The sequence below is a fragment of the Triticum urartu genome, chromosome 4, assembly GCF_003073215.2.
Source record: "Triticum urartu cultivar G1812 chromosome 4, Tu2.1, whole genome shotgun sequence".
Classification (NCBI taxonomy): domain Eukaryota; kingdom Viridiplantae; phylum Streptophyta; class Magnoliopsida; order Poales; family Poaceae; genus Triticum; species Triticum urartu.
Genome location: NC_053025.1, coordinates 483,311,597 through 483,329,462, shown reverse-complemented (window position 1 = coordinate 483,329,462; position 17,866 = coordinate 483,311,597). Strand labels below are relative to the sequence as shown.

Sequence of the window (17,866 nt, the reverse complement as noted above, 5' to 3'; positions counted from 1 at the left end):
GAACCAACGCAATTCCAAAATATTTCGCCACCCGTAAACACTTCTTTTTAATAGATGATGAAAAAAGGCAAATCATTTACCCCGCTAGAAAAGTATAATAACAAGAGTAACAGAGAAAACTTGTGCAACACTTTACATAGTACCAAAGTGTCTTAAAACATCCAGATGAAGACTAACCCCATTACGCCTGGGGTTCAACATTGTGATGATTCGACATTGGCTGATTCTTGGACAAATCAATTGGGCGATAGGTCGGGTCGCAAAAGTGCTTCTCTTCGGCAGTAAAAGAGACGATTTCGAGTGCACTATTTTTCATGTCAACCTCAACCTGCCATTCCTCGTCGTGTCCAGGATACATGATTCGCCTGAATATCATGTAAAGAACATCGTCGTCCATGCTCAGGGTGGGGCCATACCAAATAAGGTTGCTCCAGGATAGCTTTTCTGCCTTGACTTCCGGCAGCTTATGCTGTAAAAAGGAGTGCATTTCATCACTTAACGGGATGTCGTCGGTGTCCACGGTACAGCCGGCATGCCAGTCCCCTGAAGAAAGCATCATATTCCAAGCAGTCGCCTTCAGCCGAAGTCGACACGTCTACCCTCCAAGGTCACGCCATCGTCCTCCTCGTCGCCGTCTTCGTCTCCATGAAAATGTATCTCCACAAACTTGAGCAGGTCGCCGACGCAGACGACGTCCCGTAGCGACCAAACGCAGCACGCCGCGAAGCGATGCTCGTTGCCGGGCGTCGGACCGGGCAGCGGGACGAAGCGCGTGGTGAAGCCCTCGTCGTCGTCGGCGAGGTTGCACACCACGATGCCCCACCAGAGGTCCACCCAGCCCAGCGAGTCTGCCCCGACGGCGATCACCTTGTCCGTCCTGTGGCTCCACACGTAGTTCTGGCCGGTGCGGGGGTCGAGCGGGGCCAGCCTCGTGCTCCAGGCCTTGGTCCTGGACGAGTAGAGCAGGAGCTCGTAGTCGCGGGCGCGGCCGCCGTCGACGTACTTGACGCCGACGCCGACGGCCACCACGTAGGCGCCCCCGCCGCCGCGGGGCAGGATGCCGGGCGCCTTGAGGCGGTTGAAGCGGCGGGAGCGGCTCGAGCGACGCCGGGCTCCCGCGGCCCGCCCCCCACCGGTACACGAGATAATGCGCCGACCGTGACCGGTTTCGCATCAAGGTGACGTGGAGAAGCGCGACGTCGCCCCCAGCGCCGACCACGGAGGAGTCGTTCTCGAAGAGCAAGGCTTCATCCTGCACGCAGCGGCAGCGGACGACGAAGGAGGAGACCTCCGGCGGGTGGAGGAGCCGGAAGGACACCTCCACCTCCACGTCCACCTCGGGCACCGCCCGCGCCAGGTTTTCGTATTTCACCAGGGCTTTCGCGGTGGAAGGCTGGGCTGTGGCGGAGGCCAGGCTCTCCCAGCGGTACTTGCCGCATCTCGTCGCGGTGTCGAGGAGGATCCAATTAGGGGAGCTGCTTCCGCTGGTGGCATCGTCGTCGACAGTCGGCGTGGCCATGGGGCGACAGGTATCGGGGGATTAGGGACTCTCAGATTCCTATTTTTTGAGTTATAAATAGAGGTCGTGACTGGGGCGCCAAACATTGGATCCGTCCCGTGTTTGGATTAGACTTCTTGACCATATCTAAAACCAACTGGGCGCTGTCGGTTTGTAGTACTCCCTTCATTTTAAAATATAGTGCGTTCACGTTTTTTGAGGTTCAATTTTGACCATAAATTTAACCAACAAGACCAACTGCGGTGGAAGAAAAAATTATAATATAACTGAAAACTTCTTTCGAATACGAATTCACTGATATAGTTTTTGCTCCCGTCACAATTAGTTTTGGTAATTAAATTAAAGGTCAAAGTTAAAGCATAAGGATAAAGGAAGCACTACATTATGAAATGGAGGGAGTACTTCCTCCGTCCCAAATCCTAAAGTCAAGACACTTCAGACAAAATAAGGGTCCTAAAACCAAGACACTTGGGGCCGTTCGGTGTCCCTCAGCTCCCGGAGCTTAGAAATTTCGACACTTGGGGCCGTTCGGTGTCCCTCACCTCCCGGAGCTTAGAAATTTCAGGGCAGGCAAAACGATGCTCCCCAGCTCCACGTATTTTGAGGAGCTGATGGATTGCCGAACAGACCCTTAATTTGGGACACAGGGATAGTTTCTCTAAATTATTAGGAAACTAATCAACCTATACGTCGAACTGCAAACAGCACCGATATACAAACAAGAAACCCTCATATTGGTTGAACACATATTAGAAACGATTAAAAGATGAACAGGTGAGTTACCACCCACCATAAGTTAGCTACATCGTATAATAAATACGTGAAAGGCGCAACACTGCATTGTCAATTAAGCTAACCGACTGAACAACAAAGTGTTACATGGAAACAAATTGACCATGACACAAAGCCTTGCCAAAACATATTCCTTGGTAACACTAGGAGCTCAGCTTTCATCTATTCAACCAGCTTCAAGCTCTGCAAAACAAATCTTACTTCCTACTACAAGCAAACAACTCACCCTGACACTAACTTATCTCTCTTCCTCACCAAAGGAACAAAACTTCATTATTCAGCAGAACACAAGCCACCTGCCCGCTCACACACACATGCATAGCCACTTCGAGACTCAACGCCTCAATTATGCATTAAACATCCCGTCTTGAAGATGTGTGCTTAATGAAATGCACTCAGAATCTCTCGCCAAATCTGAAGAAGACGGTTCCAGCCCCAGTATTGTGATCTACGATGTACTCTCCTCTTACCAAACCAAGCTTGACGCCAACACCATAAGAAGATCCATGGCCAACGCGTCGGAAGAACTCAGTAGGGTTCCCTTTCACATCCTTGGAACTCCCAAGGTCGGTGCCATGCTCAGCAAATCCATAAACATATGTGTTCTTCACGGGTATGCGCACCTCACCAGCAACCTGTGTGGATTAAGAGGCAAATAAACATGAGTTGCCAACAAAGCAATGACCAACATATCTTACACTAAATTATGTGATGACACATGTCAATTATTTCAACTTGTCCAATCTAATGAAACAAATCAAAAGAAAAGCAGTAACTCACAAAACACAACATTATTGATGTGAAAAATGATGCATCAGACTAAATTCCAAGGTTCTGTAGTAATACTCACCTCCAGAACATTCCTAGATGCACCCAGTTCACCCATACCATAGCCCCTAACTGAGTAAGGCCCTCCAAGTGTAAATGCATCATAGCTTGGCAGATCTCCTACACAACCTGCATAATGACCATGAAGAACCAACACAGCTGGCAGCGGCTTGCCAACACCTTTCTCTTGATTATTTAAATTAATGAACTTTGTCAATGTAAGCTGATGACGGTTGAAGAGTGGGCTTTTGCTTCCGATGCCAAGACCTTGATCCAACTGCAGTTAACAAGAAAATTCTCATAAGAATATATCGCCACGGAAAATTTTCTACGAGCACATGATGGTATTAGACAGTAACAGAGACAAGTTCACAGGCTTGCAGAGCTAACAAAACATTTAACAAATAAACTACAGACTGTTTGCTTTGTGTTTTAAGAAACATAAGGCTGCAGGTCAGCATACCTGGAAAATACATCTGTCGCCAATGACTGCACCGTTTACAAATTCTGTATTGTCTCGAGTAATATTTGCTTGTAGAAATGCCATTCGATCTACACCAGTACCACTGAGGGTTGTGGGAGGTCCATCCATGCTCAAGCCGCCACTAGGCATTGCCCGAGAACCATGTGTACAGATACTGTTGGTTTCATCACGTGTTGTGATTTCTTCCACCACGAGGCCATATGTGAATTTGCTCTGCCTTGTGAAGCTCTGAAATCCATAAGTGTATTTTCCTCATGTTAGAGACATTTCTTGAATAGTAGTTTATGAAAAACAAAAGAAGTACAAGGTGATATCAATTTGTGCAAACCTCTGTTATGTTGGCTTTAAATCCAACTCGGTCAACCCACACAGGTGGAGCTTCATCCATATTGGGGCCAGCAACAAAGACAGGACTCAATTTCCTGGTGTTGAAGCAGCTAGTTTTGAAGGTGCGGTTCTTATTACGGTCATCCACGCCGTCCAAATACGGATGGACATATTCAAGCTTGAATGAAAGATCATCCTAAGGACCCACAAAACACATGGATAAGCACATACATGTGGAAAAACAAAATTCAGAATTGATAAAACTTCTCAGGAAGGAATGCTAGATCCATATTAGGTTATCTAACGACTGACAAATACATGGCCAGAACGAAACGAATCAATTCTTGTTGATGGTGCTAGCACGTTAGCAGACATGTATTGTGTGTCTTACACAGGGCTGCACTTTATCTAACAGTTACAACATGGCAATTGAAGTTAAATTCTGTTTAAGGATTTTGCAGACAAAAGTGTAGACATGTACAGATGTACACTTCCGAGATGGTAGCGTGATAAAGAAAACAGGTAAATATCGGAACATGCTTAACTTATCCTGCGAGTCTATGCCAAAAAAGATTCCTCAATGAATTAGCAGACATGTATGTGTGTCTTGCACAGGGTTGCACTTTATCTAACAGTTACAACATGGACTATTCTTTTCTTTTATATCGTAGCAGGCAATTAAAGTTAAATTTTGTTTTAAGGATTTCACAGGAAAAAGTGTAGACATGTACAGATGTACACTCCCTAGATGTTATCGTGATAAAGAAAACAGATAAATATAGGAACATGCTTAAATTATCCTGCGAGTCCTTGCCAAAAAATATTCCTCAATGAATTATCTAACAGTAATTATAAGCAAACAATCAAAAACCACAAGAAAAGGATAACACATCACCAACTAACCTGAGGGTTGAGCAGGTTACTGGATGTAACGGAACCAACAATGGATCTGTTAAGACCATAGATGTTGCGGTGTTCAAATGACACAGTTCCTCCAGGTTGAATGGATGCCTAAAAGAATTTTTTTATCAGATACACTGGCGCATAACAGGATTGCAATGTTCTGTAGTTTACTCATTAGTCATGTATTTTAAATGAAGAATTCGCAGAGAACAGAAAGCTGCAAAATCAGTAGGTATATTACCAGGGTGGGCCTGCCTTGACGTCCAGGTACAATACTCCACTCTGTGCTTACTTCAGCAGACTTTGGTTCTAGTTCCTTAAGCTTAATTTCAACTACAATACCACCTTCTTTTGTCTCATCAGGACGTGGATTCACTTCTATATTGGAGAATAACGCGAGCGAATTTATATTCTTCAGGGCTTGCTTTCCTGCTCCAATATTAAAGATATGACCAGGTCGAAGCTGTAAGAGCAGTAGAAGTACAAGTTAAATGCTGAAGTCCCAGAAATAATAACAGATAATCCATTGGAAAACAATGATAGCAGCAAAATGAGCATCTGAGAATCGTGATCAAATTCAATATCAGTCAGCACAAGAAAACACTCATCTTTATTGAAGGCATGCACAAGGAGACCATACTAACAGTAGCAGTAAGTATGAAGCAAAAAGTGGTCTGTCATACTACAATCATCAAACCATGCATCATGAAAGGGTATGGTCTTGGCTGCTACTCTTGTAGCTAAACAGCACATTAACAAAATTACACAGAAGCACTAAAAGAAAGTTTCCAACTGTCAAGATAACCCAAGGACATCCTAGTTCAACAGGATATTGGAACATAGTAGTGCTAATAAAACTCCCATGTTTGTTTCATAAGCTAGTGGTACTCAGTATACCTGCTGGGGCACCCAACTGTCAAGAGAACCCAATGCCATCCTAATTCGACAGGATATTGGAACTACTACTACACATAAACCTTGCTAAAACGACTGACAAGTCACAACATAGTGCATTGGTCAAAATAAAATGTCAGAAACATCACAGAAGCTAAATTTACTCCACTATTCAAAATGAAATGCCACAGATATCACTAGATGCTAAACTTTAACATCTTAATTGACTGTACAACATCATAGTACTGCTAATAAAACTGTCCTCTTGTGTTTGTTTTAGACGCTAGTGGTGTGCGGTATACCTGCTGGGGCAGCTCCCGGTCAATGATAGGAATTTGGGTATTCCCTTCCACAAAATTCCCTAGCTTATCCTGGAACTGGTACTCCACTTTGGTTATGTCCCCCTCGACGACCTCACACACAACCTCACTGGTGTTAAGATTTCCAAAGTTCACCACTTGTGCGCATACAAAGCCCTCATTGTGGTACCATTTCTGAACATGGTCCCTGATCTTCTGCAGCATCCTGGCACTCACCTTCTCCTGTTTTTTCATCATTGCCAGAACCTCCCCTCGGACGGACTCTGGCAAAATGCACGGCATGGCGCCGCGGACACGCTGCTGGTAATCACGTTCCTGCTTCCGAAGGTAGTCCATCTTCTCCCTCTCAGTCATGTCCTGATCGAAGTCAGCCTGGCCCGACTGAGCCATAAGCCCAACATTGATGCACTTGAACTGCTTGGCTGCACTCCAGACGCTCTCTGTGAAGGAGACGGTGAGGCCAAGGGTGCCGTCAGGTTTGGCCTTCCCTTCTAGGTCAACCCGCTCGAACATGCCGCAGGAGACTAGCGTCTCGAGCTCCTTCAGAAGCTGCGACTTGGTGTACACGCCGCCTGGCTGCAGGGTAACCATCTCGAAGAAGGAGTCCTCTGGCCCGGCATCCGTGGCGCCACCTCCGCCAGGCGCGGCACGGTCGAAGAACTTGAGCTCCGACAACTTGTATCTCTTCAGCCCGCTCAGCTTCGAGAGCGGCACCGTGATGTTGGCCGGGAGGCCATGCGGGTCCCAGTCGGGCGACGACTTGTCGTCGGCATTCGCCGCGCCGGCGGAGAAGATCCGCGACCAGAAGCCCCCGCCGCCGCCGCCGCCGCCGCCTCCACCACCGGCACCACCGCCGCCGCCGCCCCATCCGCCTCCCCCGCCGAGGGGGCCCCCGGGGCCGCCCCCAAAGCCGCCAGAGGAGGCGAGGAGGAAAGCGCCGGAGGCGGCGGCGGCGATGGCGGAGCCAAGGGCAAGGTCGGTTTTGGAGGTCTTGGATTCGGATTTGGGGGCGGAGGATGAGACGGCGAAGGGGTTGTTTCGGGGCTGCGAGTTGTGCGATGCGGCGGCGGACATGGTGACGGGGCGCCCCCGGCCTCGCCTGGAAGGCCCGGCGGGCGACGGGGTGAAGAAGAGGCTCTGGGAGGTGAGCGCCATTTGGCTGCCGCGGATTAGGTGAGAGGGGGAGGGGAGGGGAGGGGGGCGAGGTCTTCCTCTCCTGGAGGCTGGAGCTGGGCAAGGGTTTCTTCCCTATCCTCTGCCCCCCGCTTCGCGTTTTTGTTGAGGGTTTAGCTGTGCTGTGCCTTTGCGTGGCGGCGTGCTGCCACCCGACTCTCCCATTGGTGCCAACTGCCACCGGCCTATGGCTATTTTTTCTTTTAAATTAAATTTTTTTGAGAGGCTTTTAAATTAAATTTTGATGCTGCTTTAGATTGCGAAAACAATATACCAATGTGTTGTTTTCGGAAAACCTAAGGTCATATACAAAGTATCAAATATCCTTACAAACACGCCCTTATAGAAAATAAAATTACATTTAAAAATCTTGAGGATATCAAAGTCATCTTCCATCATGAATATACCGGCCACAAATTAAACTCATGAACTTGTAGAAGTAGCAGCTGAAAAATCATCAATGTAGACCAGGAGATGCTGGCGATCACAATCTACAAAGCAAATCGTTGTCTCAGAGAAGAAAACACCATAAGAGCCTATAGAAACAGTTGGGCCTGGCTGAGCATATGCAAGCAAAACCCAACATCTGTGTGTTGGTTGGTTGCTTACATTGCATCAAGGCCAGATGGGTGCATGTTGTTTGGTTGCATGTGTTTGTGCTTTTGGATGAGCAGGTGCAAAGCACGACTGTTTGGCTGTGTGCAAGTACTAGGTCTGCTCACCCCTTTCAAATATGGTGGACTTACCACCCATTTTGCAACACACAACACACTACGATCAGCCGCAATAGAAGAATAGCAAGAACAAAGCAAAAAACACCAACAACAGCAGAAGAACAACAAGAACAAAGCAAAAAAAACATCAACAGCAACAGAAGAATAGCAAGAACAAAGCAAAAAACATCAACAGCAGCAGAAGAATGGCAAGAACAAAGCAAAACAGATGTTCACAGTAGGACACATTATGATCAGATCATAGTAGAACAGGCAGATCATAAGTACTACTAGGCATAAGTTTAAAACAGCAGGGCATTCTATGCCCCTGCTGGACCCAGGGTGTTGACACTTCAGTTCAGACTTGACAAACAAACTACATGGCATGCGTGATGTCCCTGACGCAGTTGTGCTTGGAGCACCGGACCATGCAGATGTTCGAGGTGTTGGCGTTGAAGATCTGCACCTTCAACCCTAGCACGGAGAGCCTGAAGACTAGGAGGTTGCCGGGGACGATGTTGTGCAGACGGCAGTAGTCCTCCCAGCCGCGCCCGAGTACCATGTGCCCCTTGAACATCTACGCCTGGACCCAGAACTCGCACCACTTGTTGAGGCCGATGACCAGTGTAAGTGCATCTAGTGCCACCCCTAGTTGGTTTTGGAGTATTGACGACAAACCTGGTTGAGGGACTAATGTGTTTGTGAGAATTGCAGGACAACACAGGTAGTAGTCCCTCATTGATTCGGTTTACCTACCGGAGATTACCCCTAAAAATGTATGAAGACATTGAAGACAAAGATGGTATGTGAAGATATTCATATTGAAGACTATGACAAGAGAAGACATCGCGTGAAGACTATGGAGCGCGAAGACTTAGTTGTTTCGTTGTTTCCTTTTCTTCTTGTTGAGTCATAGGAACCACCGTACTGTTAAGTGGGGTCCCAGTGAACAAAGTCAGAGTGACTGAAGTGATGCTTAACCACAATCCTATGTCTTCGAGCGAAGACAATGAGAGCAAAACTTATCCAGAGTTAGATAAGTCAGCTTTACTTGTAGCCCAAGTAAAGTTGTCGCGTGTGTTTGAAATCTGACCGTTGGAACACGTGTCAGTTCCTTAGTGACCGAGGGTCATTTCGGACAAATCAGGTCGGGTTGCCTAGTGGCTATAAATAGCCCACCCCTACACCATAAATTGGTTGGCTGCTCAGAGTTAGTGCACGGCTTTTGTTGTTTGAGAGCAATCCACCTCGAAGCCTTTGAGAGAGAGAAATCCTTGCGAGAACAAAGCCCTAAACACTCAGAGCCAAAGAGTGTTAGGCATCACTGAAGTCTTCATGTCTGTGTGATCTGAAGACTTGTTACACTTGAGGACTGTGAATCCTCCAGTTGGTTAGGCGTCGTGTTCTGAGCATTCAAGAGTCATTGTGGATCGCCGGTGAACGAAGTCTGTGAAGGTTTGGAAGTCTACCTTGAAGACTTACCTGAGTGATTGGGCGAGGACTAGGTGTTTTTAGCTCAAGGGGAATAAGGTGAAGACAAGGTCTTCTGAGTTAAATCTCAGCCTCCCTAACCAGACGTAAAGTTGTCACAGCAACTGGAACTGGTCCAACAAATCATTGTCTTCAACAAGCAACTGGTTCTATCCATCCCTTCCCTTTATTTACAGTTGGTACTTGTGAAGTCATTGTCTGTTTGCATCATCTGTTTATCTTCACTGTGTGACTGTTTGTTCTGATTGGCTTCATACTATCTTCCATCCTGATGCATACTGCCTAGCTGCTACTAGTCTTTGTGCTTTCACTTAATGGAATACTTGACTATGGCTTGCCTAGTGTAGTCTACCTTCCGCTGCATGATAATAGGTTCATTTCTATCGTTTGTCTTCGAAACTTTCATGTTTTGAAGACTTTCATAAAAATCGACTATTCACCCCCCTCTAGTCGATAACTAGCACTTTCAATTGGTATCAGAGCAAGGTACTCCCTTGTTCTGTGTTGGTTTAACCACCTGGAGTTTTAGCTATGTCGACTGCAGGGATAATCAAAGTCTCCGCTGCGTGCCCCGTCTTCGATGGAACTGAATATCCCTACTGGAAGAATAAGATGCGCATGCATCTTGAAGCCATTGATGTCGACCTCTGGCATGTCGTCAAGAATGGCGTTCCCAAGACTGGTGAAGGTGTCACCCCTGCTGATGTCAAGAAGTTCGTTCAACTGGATTCTACTGCCAAGAACATCATCTATGGTCATCTGCCCAAAGGACAATATGGCCGTGTGAGTGCTCTGGAAACATTGAAGCTAGTATGGGACTGGCTCTCCAAGGTCAACGAAGGCGTCTCAACCCAGAGAGATCAAAGGATCAGTGTCCTTCGCAACCTCTTCAACCGCTTCAAGAGAAATGACAATGAGAATGTTCAGCTCACGTTTGATCGCCTCACTGACATCACAAATGAGCTTCAAGCTCTTGGCGCTACTGAGATTACCAAGCATGAAATCGTCAAGACGCTCCTGAGATCACTAGACAGCTCATTTGACACCCTAGCCCTGATGATTCAAGAACGCCCTGACTTCAAGACACTCGATCCGTATGACATACTTGAAAGGCTCAACACACATGAGTTTCAGCTTTCTGAGAAAAGAGGTATCTACGGTCCCAACTATGGCCGAACTCGCGCCTTGAAGGCAAAAGCCGTTTCCTCATCTAAAGAAGAATCTGACTGCAGTTCTGATGATCCTGAAGACATTGGAAGGGAGCTTGCTATGCTTGTGAAGAAGTTCCAGAAATTCACCAAGAAGAAAGGCTTCAGAAAGTCTTCACGATCCAACTCAGGGAATGATGAAGCCTCTGCCCATGACTACAAGAAGAGAACATGCCACAAGTGCAAGAAACCTGGTCACTACATCTCTGAGTGTCCGCAGTGGGACAATGAGAAGAAGAAGAAGAAGAGCAAGGAGTATGATTCTGATGACAAGAAGAAGAAGAAATACTCAAAGTCTTCTTCCAAGTCTTCCTCAAAGTCTTCATCACACAAGAAGAGCTCATCTGGCAAGGCTCGTGCGTTTGTTTGTCAAGGAAATGGATTCAAAGGAGGAGTCTGCTTCTGAGGAGGCGGAGGTGGAGTCTGAGGAGGAGTCCGACTCTGGCGTCGCAAGTCTGGCTACAACCTACGTTGCCAAGTCCATCTTCAACACTGAAGACAATGGTTCCATCACCCACGCTGATGACAAGGACGACTCCGCTCCCACCTATTGCTTCATGGCATGTGGTGCCAAGGTAAACTCACGCAATGCTCACTATCAAACATCCAGTGAAGATGACCCTGATTGTGATTCCAAACCCAGCTACAAAACACTTGCTAAAATTGCAACTGAATAACAGAAAGCTATGGAACATATTCAAAAACTGTTAGACAAAAGCGATGACCTGTTGGACGCGGAAATGACTCGACCTCAGTCCTTAATTGAAGACATAAAAAATCCTCATGTTAAGTATGAGGAACTTGAAAGTCGTCATGAAACGCTCTCAACAACTCATGAAAAGCTTTCCTATGATTATCTTCAAAGGAAGCAAGAACTTGAGAAATTGAGAGCAATTCATGAAGATCTTCAAAAGGAAAACGAGTCACTTCGCGCTCAACAAATCAGTCCCGCTCAGGAAGGATTTTGTAAGTGCATCTAGTGCCACCCCTAGTTGGTTCTGGAGTATTGATGACAAACCTAGTTGAGGGACTAATGTGTTTGTGAGAATTGCAGGATAACACAGGTAGAAGTCCCTCATTGATTCGGTTTTCCTACCAGAGATGACCCCTAAAAATGTATGAAGACATTGATGTCAAAGGTGGTTTATGAAGATATTCTCATTGAAGACTATGACAAGAGAAGACATCGCATGAAGCCTATGGAGCTCGAAGACTTAGATCTTTCGTAGTTCTTTTTTCTTCTCTGTTGAGTCATAGGAACCACCGAACTGTTAAGTGGGGTCCAAGAGAACCAGTCAGAATGACTGAAGTGATGCTTAACCAAAACCTATGTCTTCGAGTGAAGACTATGAGAGCGAATCTTGTCCAGAGTCGGATAAGTCAGCTTTGCTTGTAGCCCAAGTAAAGTTGCCGTGTGAGTTTGAAATCTAACAATTGGAACACGTGTCAGTTCCTTAGTGACCCAGGGTCATTTCGGACAAATCAGGTCGGGTTGCCTAGTGGCTATAAATAGCCCACCCCCTACAACCATAAACGGTTGGCTGCTCTGAGTTAGAGTACGGCTTTTGTCGTTTGAGAGCAACCCACCTCGAAGCCTTTGAGAGAGAATTCCTTGCGAGGATAAAGCCCTAACCACCCAGAGCCAAAGAGTGTTAGGCATCACTTAAGTCTTCTTGTTTGTGTGATCTGAAGACTTATTACACTTTAGGACTGTGAATCCTCCAGCCGGTTAGGCGTCGCGTTCTGAGCATCCAAGAGACATTGTGGATTGCCGGTGAACGAAGTCTGTGAAGGTTTGGGAGTCTACCTTGAAGAGTTACCAGAGTGATTGGGCGAGGTTTGTGTGACCTTAGCTCAAGGGGAATACGGTGAGGACTGGGTGTCCTGAGCTGCGTGTTTAGGACTGGGTGTCCGGGACTGTGTGTCCTCAGGTTTAAATACCTAGCCGCCCTAACCAGACGTACAGTTGTCACAGCAACTGGAACTGGTCCAACAAATTATTGTCTTCAACGAGTCACTGATTTCATCCTTCCCTTCCCTTTACTTACTGTTGGTCCTTGTGAAGTCATTGTATGATTGCACTATCTTTTATCTTCACTGAGTGACTGCGTGTTCTGTTTGGCTTCATAATATCTTCCTACCTGATCCGCACTACATTGCTACTATTAGTCATTGTGCCTTCACTTTGTTGAATACTTGACTATGGTTTGCCTAGTGTAGTCTACCTTCCGCTGCATGGTAATAGGTTTATTTGTATCGTTTGTCTTTGAAACTTCCACGTTTTGAAGACTTTCATAAAAATCGCCTATTCACCCCCCCTCTAGTCGATATAACACACTTTCAATTGGTATCAGAGCAAGGTACTCCCTTGTTCTGTGTGATTCGGTTTAACCACCTAGAGTTTTAACTATGTTGACTGCAGGGATAATTAAAGTTTCTGTTGCGTGCCTCGTCTTTGATGGAACTTAATATCCCCACTGGAAGAATAAGATGTGCATGCATCTTGAAGCCATTGACGTCGACCTATGGTATGTCGTCAAGAACGGCGTTCCCAAGGCTGGAGAAGGTGTCACTGCTGCTGACGTCAAGAAGTTCGTTCAACTGGACTCTACTACCAAGAATATCATCTGTGGTCATCTGACCAAAGGACAGTATGGCCGCGTGAGTGCGTTGGAAACGTCTAAGCTAGTCTGGGACTGGCTCTCCAAGGTCAACGAAGGCGTCTCAACCCAGAGAGATCAGAGAATCAGTGTCCTTCGCAACCTCTTCAACCGCTTCAAGCGAAATGACAATGAGAATGTCCAGCTCACGTTTGATTGACTCACTGACATCACAAATGAGCTTCAGGCCCTCGGCGCTACTGAGATCATCAAGCATGAAGTCGTCAAGACACTACTGAGATCACTTGACAGTTCATTTGACACCCTAGCCCTGATGATTCAAGAATGTCCTGATTTCAAGACACTCGATCCGTCTAACATACTTGAGAGGCTCAACACACATGAGTTTCAATTTTCTGAGAAAAGAGATATCTACGGTCCAAACTATGGGCGAACTCGTGCCTTGAAGGCAAAAGTTGTCTCCTCATCTGAAGAAGAATCTGACAGCAGTTCTGATGATCCTGAAGACATTGGAAAGGAACTTGCTATGCTTGTGAAGAAGTTCCAAAAATTCACCAAGAAGAGAGGTTTCAGAAAGTCTTCACGATCAAGCTCAAGGAATGATGAAGCTTCTGCTCATGACTACAAGAAGAAAACATGTCACAAGTGCAAGAAACCTGGCCACTTCATCTCTGAGTGTCCGCAGTGGGACAATGAGAACAAAAAGAAGAAGAAGAGCAAGGAATATGACTCTAACGACAAGAAGAAGAAGAAATACTCAAAGTCTTCTTCCAAGTCTTCCTCAAAGTCTTCATCACACAAGAAGAGCTCATCTGGCAAGGCACGTGCGTTTGTTGGCAAGGAAATGGATTCAGAGGAGGAGTCCGCTTCTGAGGAGGCGGAGGTGGAGTCTGAGGAGGAGTCCGATTCTGGCGTTGCAAGTCTGGCTACAGCATACGTTGCCAAGTCCATCTTCAACACTGAAGACAATGACTTCATCACCGACACCGATGCAAATGACAAGGACTACTCCGCTCCTACCTACTGCTTCATGGCACGCGGTCCCAAGGTAAACACACGCACTACTCACTATCAAACATCTAGTGAAGATGACTCTGATTGTGGTTCAAAACCCAGCTACAAAACACTTGCTAAAATTGCAACTGAGCAACAGAAAGCTATGGAACATATTCAAAAACTGTTAGACAAAAGCGATGATCTGTTAGATGCTGAAATGACTCGATATGAGTCCTTAATTGAAGACATAAAAAATCTTCACGTTAAGTATGAGGAACTTGAAAGTCGTCATGAAATGCTCTCAACAACTCATGAAAAGCTTTCCTATGATTATCTTCAAAGAAAGCAAGATCTTGAGAAATTGAGAGCGGCTCATGAAGATCTTCAAAAGGAAAACGAGTCACTTCGCGCCGAACAGATCAGTTCCGCTCAGGAAGGATTTGAACCACCATGTCTTAAATGCATTGAGCGTGATAATGCTACTTCTGTTGCTGAATGTTCTACTGCTGCTACTGTTGCAATATCTTCAACTGTTGATGTGGGAACTAACCCCTCTGCTGAGGATACCACTGCTATTGCTGATCAAAATGCTTGGTTGAAGACATTGCTTGAAACAGGGATGTACAAAAGTCTTAAAGGGCATCAGACACTATGTGATGTCCTCAAAAAGCAGATCCTGAACCGAAACCCGAGGAAAGAGGGTGTTGGGTTCGTAAGGAAAATGAATGCTGATGGCTCTTACCGGAAACCTGAGCAGTACCCCAAAACCACATGGGTTGCGCAAAGGAACTTTCAGCAGAACCATCCACTCTATCTGGCTTCACGTGTGCCAACCCCATTGTCATTGATGAATCCTTTGATGCAAACTATAAACTATTTAAGAATCAGAATGGTGAAGTGTTTGCCAGGTATATTGGTACTAACTGCAGGAATGGGCCACCTACGAAGAAGATCTAGGTGCCGAAAAAGTGTTTGGAGAATCTTCCTGTGAATGTCATCATGACACCACAAGTGAAGAAGACAAACCCCAGACCACAGGCTTCATACGGTCCAAAGGCTTCATACAGACAGAGGACTCACCTGAGTCGCACAAACGCAAATGTTTTGCAGGGAAACCATACTCAGGCCTATGAATATGAGCGCGGTTCATCGAACCGCCATGTTCATAAGACCAAGAACTATTCTGCTTATTCTTATGAGTACTATTGTCCGCCTGCAAGACTTTTTGCTAGGACTCCAAAGCCAAAGTTCTCAGACGCTGCACTTAGACTTATTTCTTCTAAGCCACCCTTGAAGATGTGGGTGGCTAAGAAAGCTTAAACTCTCTTTTGCAGGGAAAGGTCTCCAGCAGAAAACCAAAATCATCTGACGCTATTGCTGGGGACCTTAAACATCTTGTAGGGCGCAAGATCAAATGCCCGAATGGTCTTACTATGTACTTCGTTCCTGAATCGCTTGCTACTCTCCCTATTAGTCCTAATTTGGATCTAAGCTTTCATAACCCACTGGTTCGTCAAATGTTTTTGCTTCACAATTCTCTTCGTGAAGCCTATCCCCCTAACTGCACTGTAGGGTACGACACCAGCATCTTCAGAATGGAATATTGATAGTGGGTGTACCAATCACATGACTGGCAAAAGAAGCCTTCTTATGGACTCAACCTTACGTCCATCCGACAAGAGTCACATCACATTTGCTGACACTGGTAAAGGTAAGGTATTGGGTTTAGGTAGAGTTGCAATCTCAAAGGATCAACACATGGATAAAGTCATGCTTCTTGAATCCCTTGGCTTCAACTTAATGTCTGTCTCAATGCTTTGCGATTTAAATATGATCGTAATGTTTGGAAAATATCGTTGCCTCGTTCTAATGGAATCTGACAAGTCTCTAGTGTTTGAAGGGTATAGGAAGGATGATTTGTACGTGGTAGATTTCTCAGCAGGACCACAGCTTGCTGTATGTCTTCTAGCAAAAGCTTTAGAATGCTGGCTCTGGCATCGGAGGCTAGGGCATGCTGGCATGAGGAACCTCCACACCCTTGCAAAGAAGAAGCATGTCATAGGCATCGAGGGCGTCAAGTTCAAGAAAGATCACTTATGCGGTGCCTTTGAAGCAGGAAAGATGACGAGGGCCAAACATCCCTCGAAGACAATCATGACAACAACTCGACCCTTTGAACTGCTTCACATGGATCTCTTCGGTCCCACTCATTACTCAACTCTTACTACTACTGCTTGTCTTTATGGCTTTGTCATTGTTGATGATTATTCTAGATATACTTGGGTCCACATAATCCTCTACAAGACTGAGGTGCAGGATGTCTTCAGACGCTTCACCAATCGAGCAATGAACAACTATGGCACCAAGATAAAGCACATTAGAAGTGACAATGGTACTGAATTCAAGAACACTGGCCTTGATACATATCTTGATACTTTGGGCATCACACATGAATTCTCAGCTCCGTACACGCCACAGCAGAATGGTGTCGTCGAACGCAAGAACAGAACACTCATTGAGATGGCCCGAACGATGCTTGATGAATACAAGACTCCAAGAAAATTCTGGCCTGAAGCCATTGACACTGCATGCCATACAATCAATCGTGTTTATCTTCACAAGCTTCTGAACAAGACATCTTATGAGCTCCTTACTGGCAAGAAGCCAAATGTTAGTTACTTCAGAGTATTTGGCGCCAGGTGTTGGATCAAGGATCCACATCACACTTCAAAATTTGCACCAAAAGCACATGAGGGTTTTATGCTTGGATATGGAAAGGATTCGCACTCCTATAGAGTCTTCAATCTCTTTCATTATAAAGTGGTTGAAACAGTAGATGTGCGGTTCGATGAGACTAACGGTTCACAAAGAGAGCACCTGCCAAATGTGCTAGATGAAGTTCCATCCAGCAAATCAATCAAACTAATGGGAACTGGAGAAATCATACCCTCTGAAGCTCAACCTGAAGAGGAACTTATCATCTCCGCACCTGATCAACCTGAAGACAATGCTCAGCCTGAAGACAATCCCACTAACAATGACAATGATCAGCAAGAGCAAAATCTTCGCCCTGTACATCCTCGTGTTGCCAATGAAGTGCAGATTGAGAGAATAATTGATAACATCAATGCACCCGGTCCGCTCACTCGTTCAAGGGCAACACAACTAGCAAATTTCTGTGGGCACTTCGCATTTGTCTCAATAACAGAACCCAAGAAAGTTGAAGAAGCCTTCATGGAACCTGAATGGATTCAAGCTATGCAAGAAGAGCTTCAACAGTTTGAGCTGAATAATGTATGGGAACTGGTTAAGCGTCATGATCCTCGGAAGCACAATATAATAGGCACCAAATGGATATACCGCAACAAGCAAGATGAGCATGGTCAAGTTGTCAGAAACAAGGCTCGTCTCGTTGCTCAAGGATATACTCAAGTGGAAGGAATTGACTTCGATGAAACATTTGCTCCTGTGGCTCGACTTGAAGCCATACACATACTGCTGGCCTATGCAAATCATCATAACATACTTCTATATCAAATGGATGTGAAGAGCGCTTTTCTCAATGGCAAGATTGAAGAAGAAGTGTATGTTGCACAA

At 45.8% G+C, this 17,866-nt stretch overlaps 1 protein-coding gene across 1 annotated transcript; it reads right to left on the bottom strand.

The window, feature by feature from the left end:
• Positions 1-2,336: 2,336 nt before the first annotated feature.
• LOC125552170 (protein TOC75, chloroplastic) lies at positions 2,337-7,326 on the bottom strand. Its single transcript, XM_048715650.1, has 7 exons — positions 6,050-7,326; positions 5,095-5,316; positions 4,854-4,961; positions 3,952-4,146; positions 3,603-3,851; positions 3,162-3,416; positions 2,337-2,946 (listed from the first exon to the last, which is right to left on the bottom strand). The coding sequence occupies exons 1-7, from the start codon at positions 7,220-7,222 to the stop codon at positions 2,707-2,709; spliced, it is 2,442 nt and encodes an 813-aa protein (XP_048571607.1). The 5' UTR covers positions 7,223-7,326; the 3' UTR covers positions 2,337-2,706.
• Between the last annotated feature and the right edge of the window lie 10,540 nt (positions 7,327-17,866).

What these genes read in the sequence shown, in the direction of transcription:
- LOC125552170 (XM_048715650.1), bottom strand. Translation starts at nt 7,222, where the DNA reads ATGGCGCTCACCTCCCAGAGCCTCTTCTTCACCCCGTCGCCCGCCGGG. An exon ending in GTCAAGGCAGGCCCACCCTG is followed by an intron (nt 4,962 to 5,094) that starts GTAATATACCTA and finishes AAATTCTTTTAG; the next exon opens with GCATCCATTCAACCTGGAGG. An exon ending in CATCTAGGAATGTTCTGGAG is followed by an intron (nt 2,947 to 3,161) that starts GTGAGTATTACT and finishes TAATCCACACAG; the next exon opens with GTTGCTGGTGAGGTGCGCAT.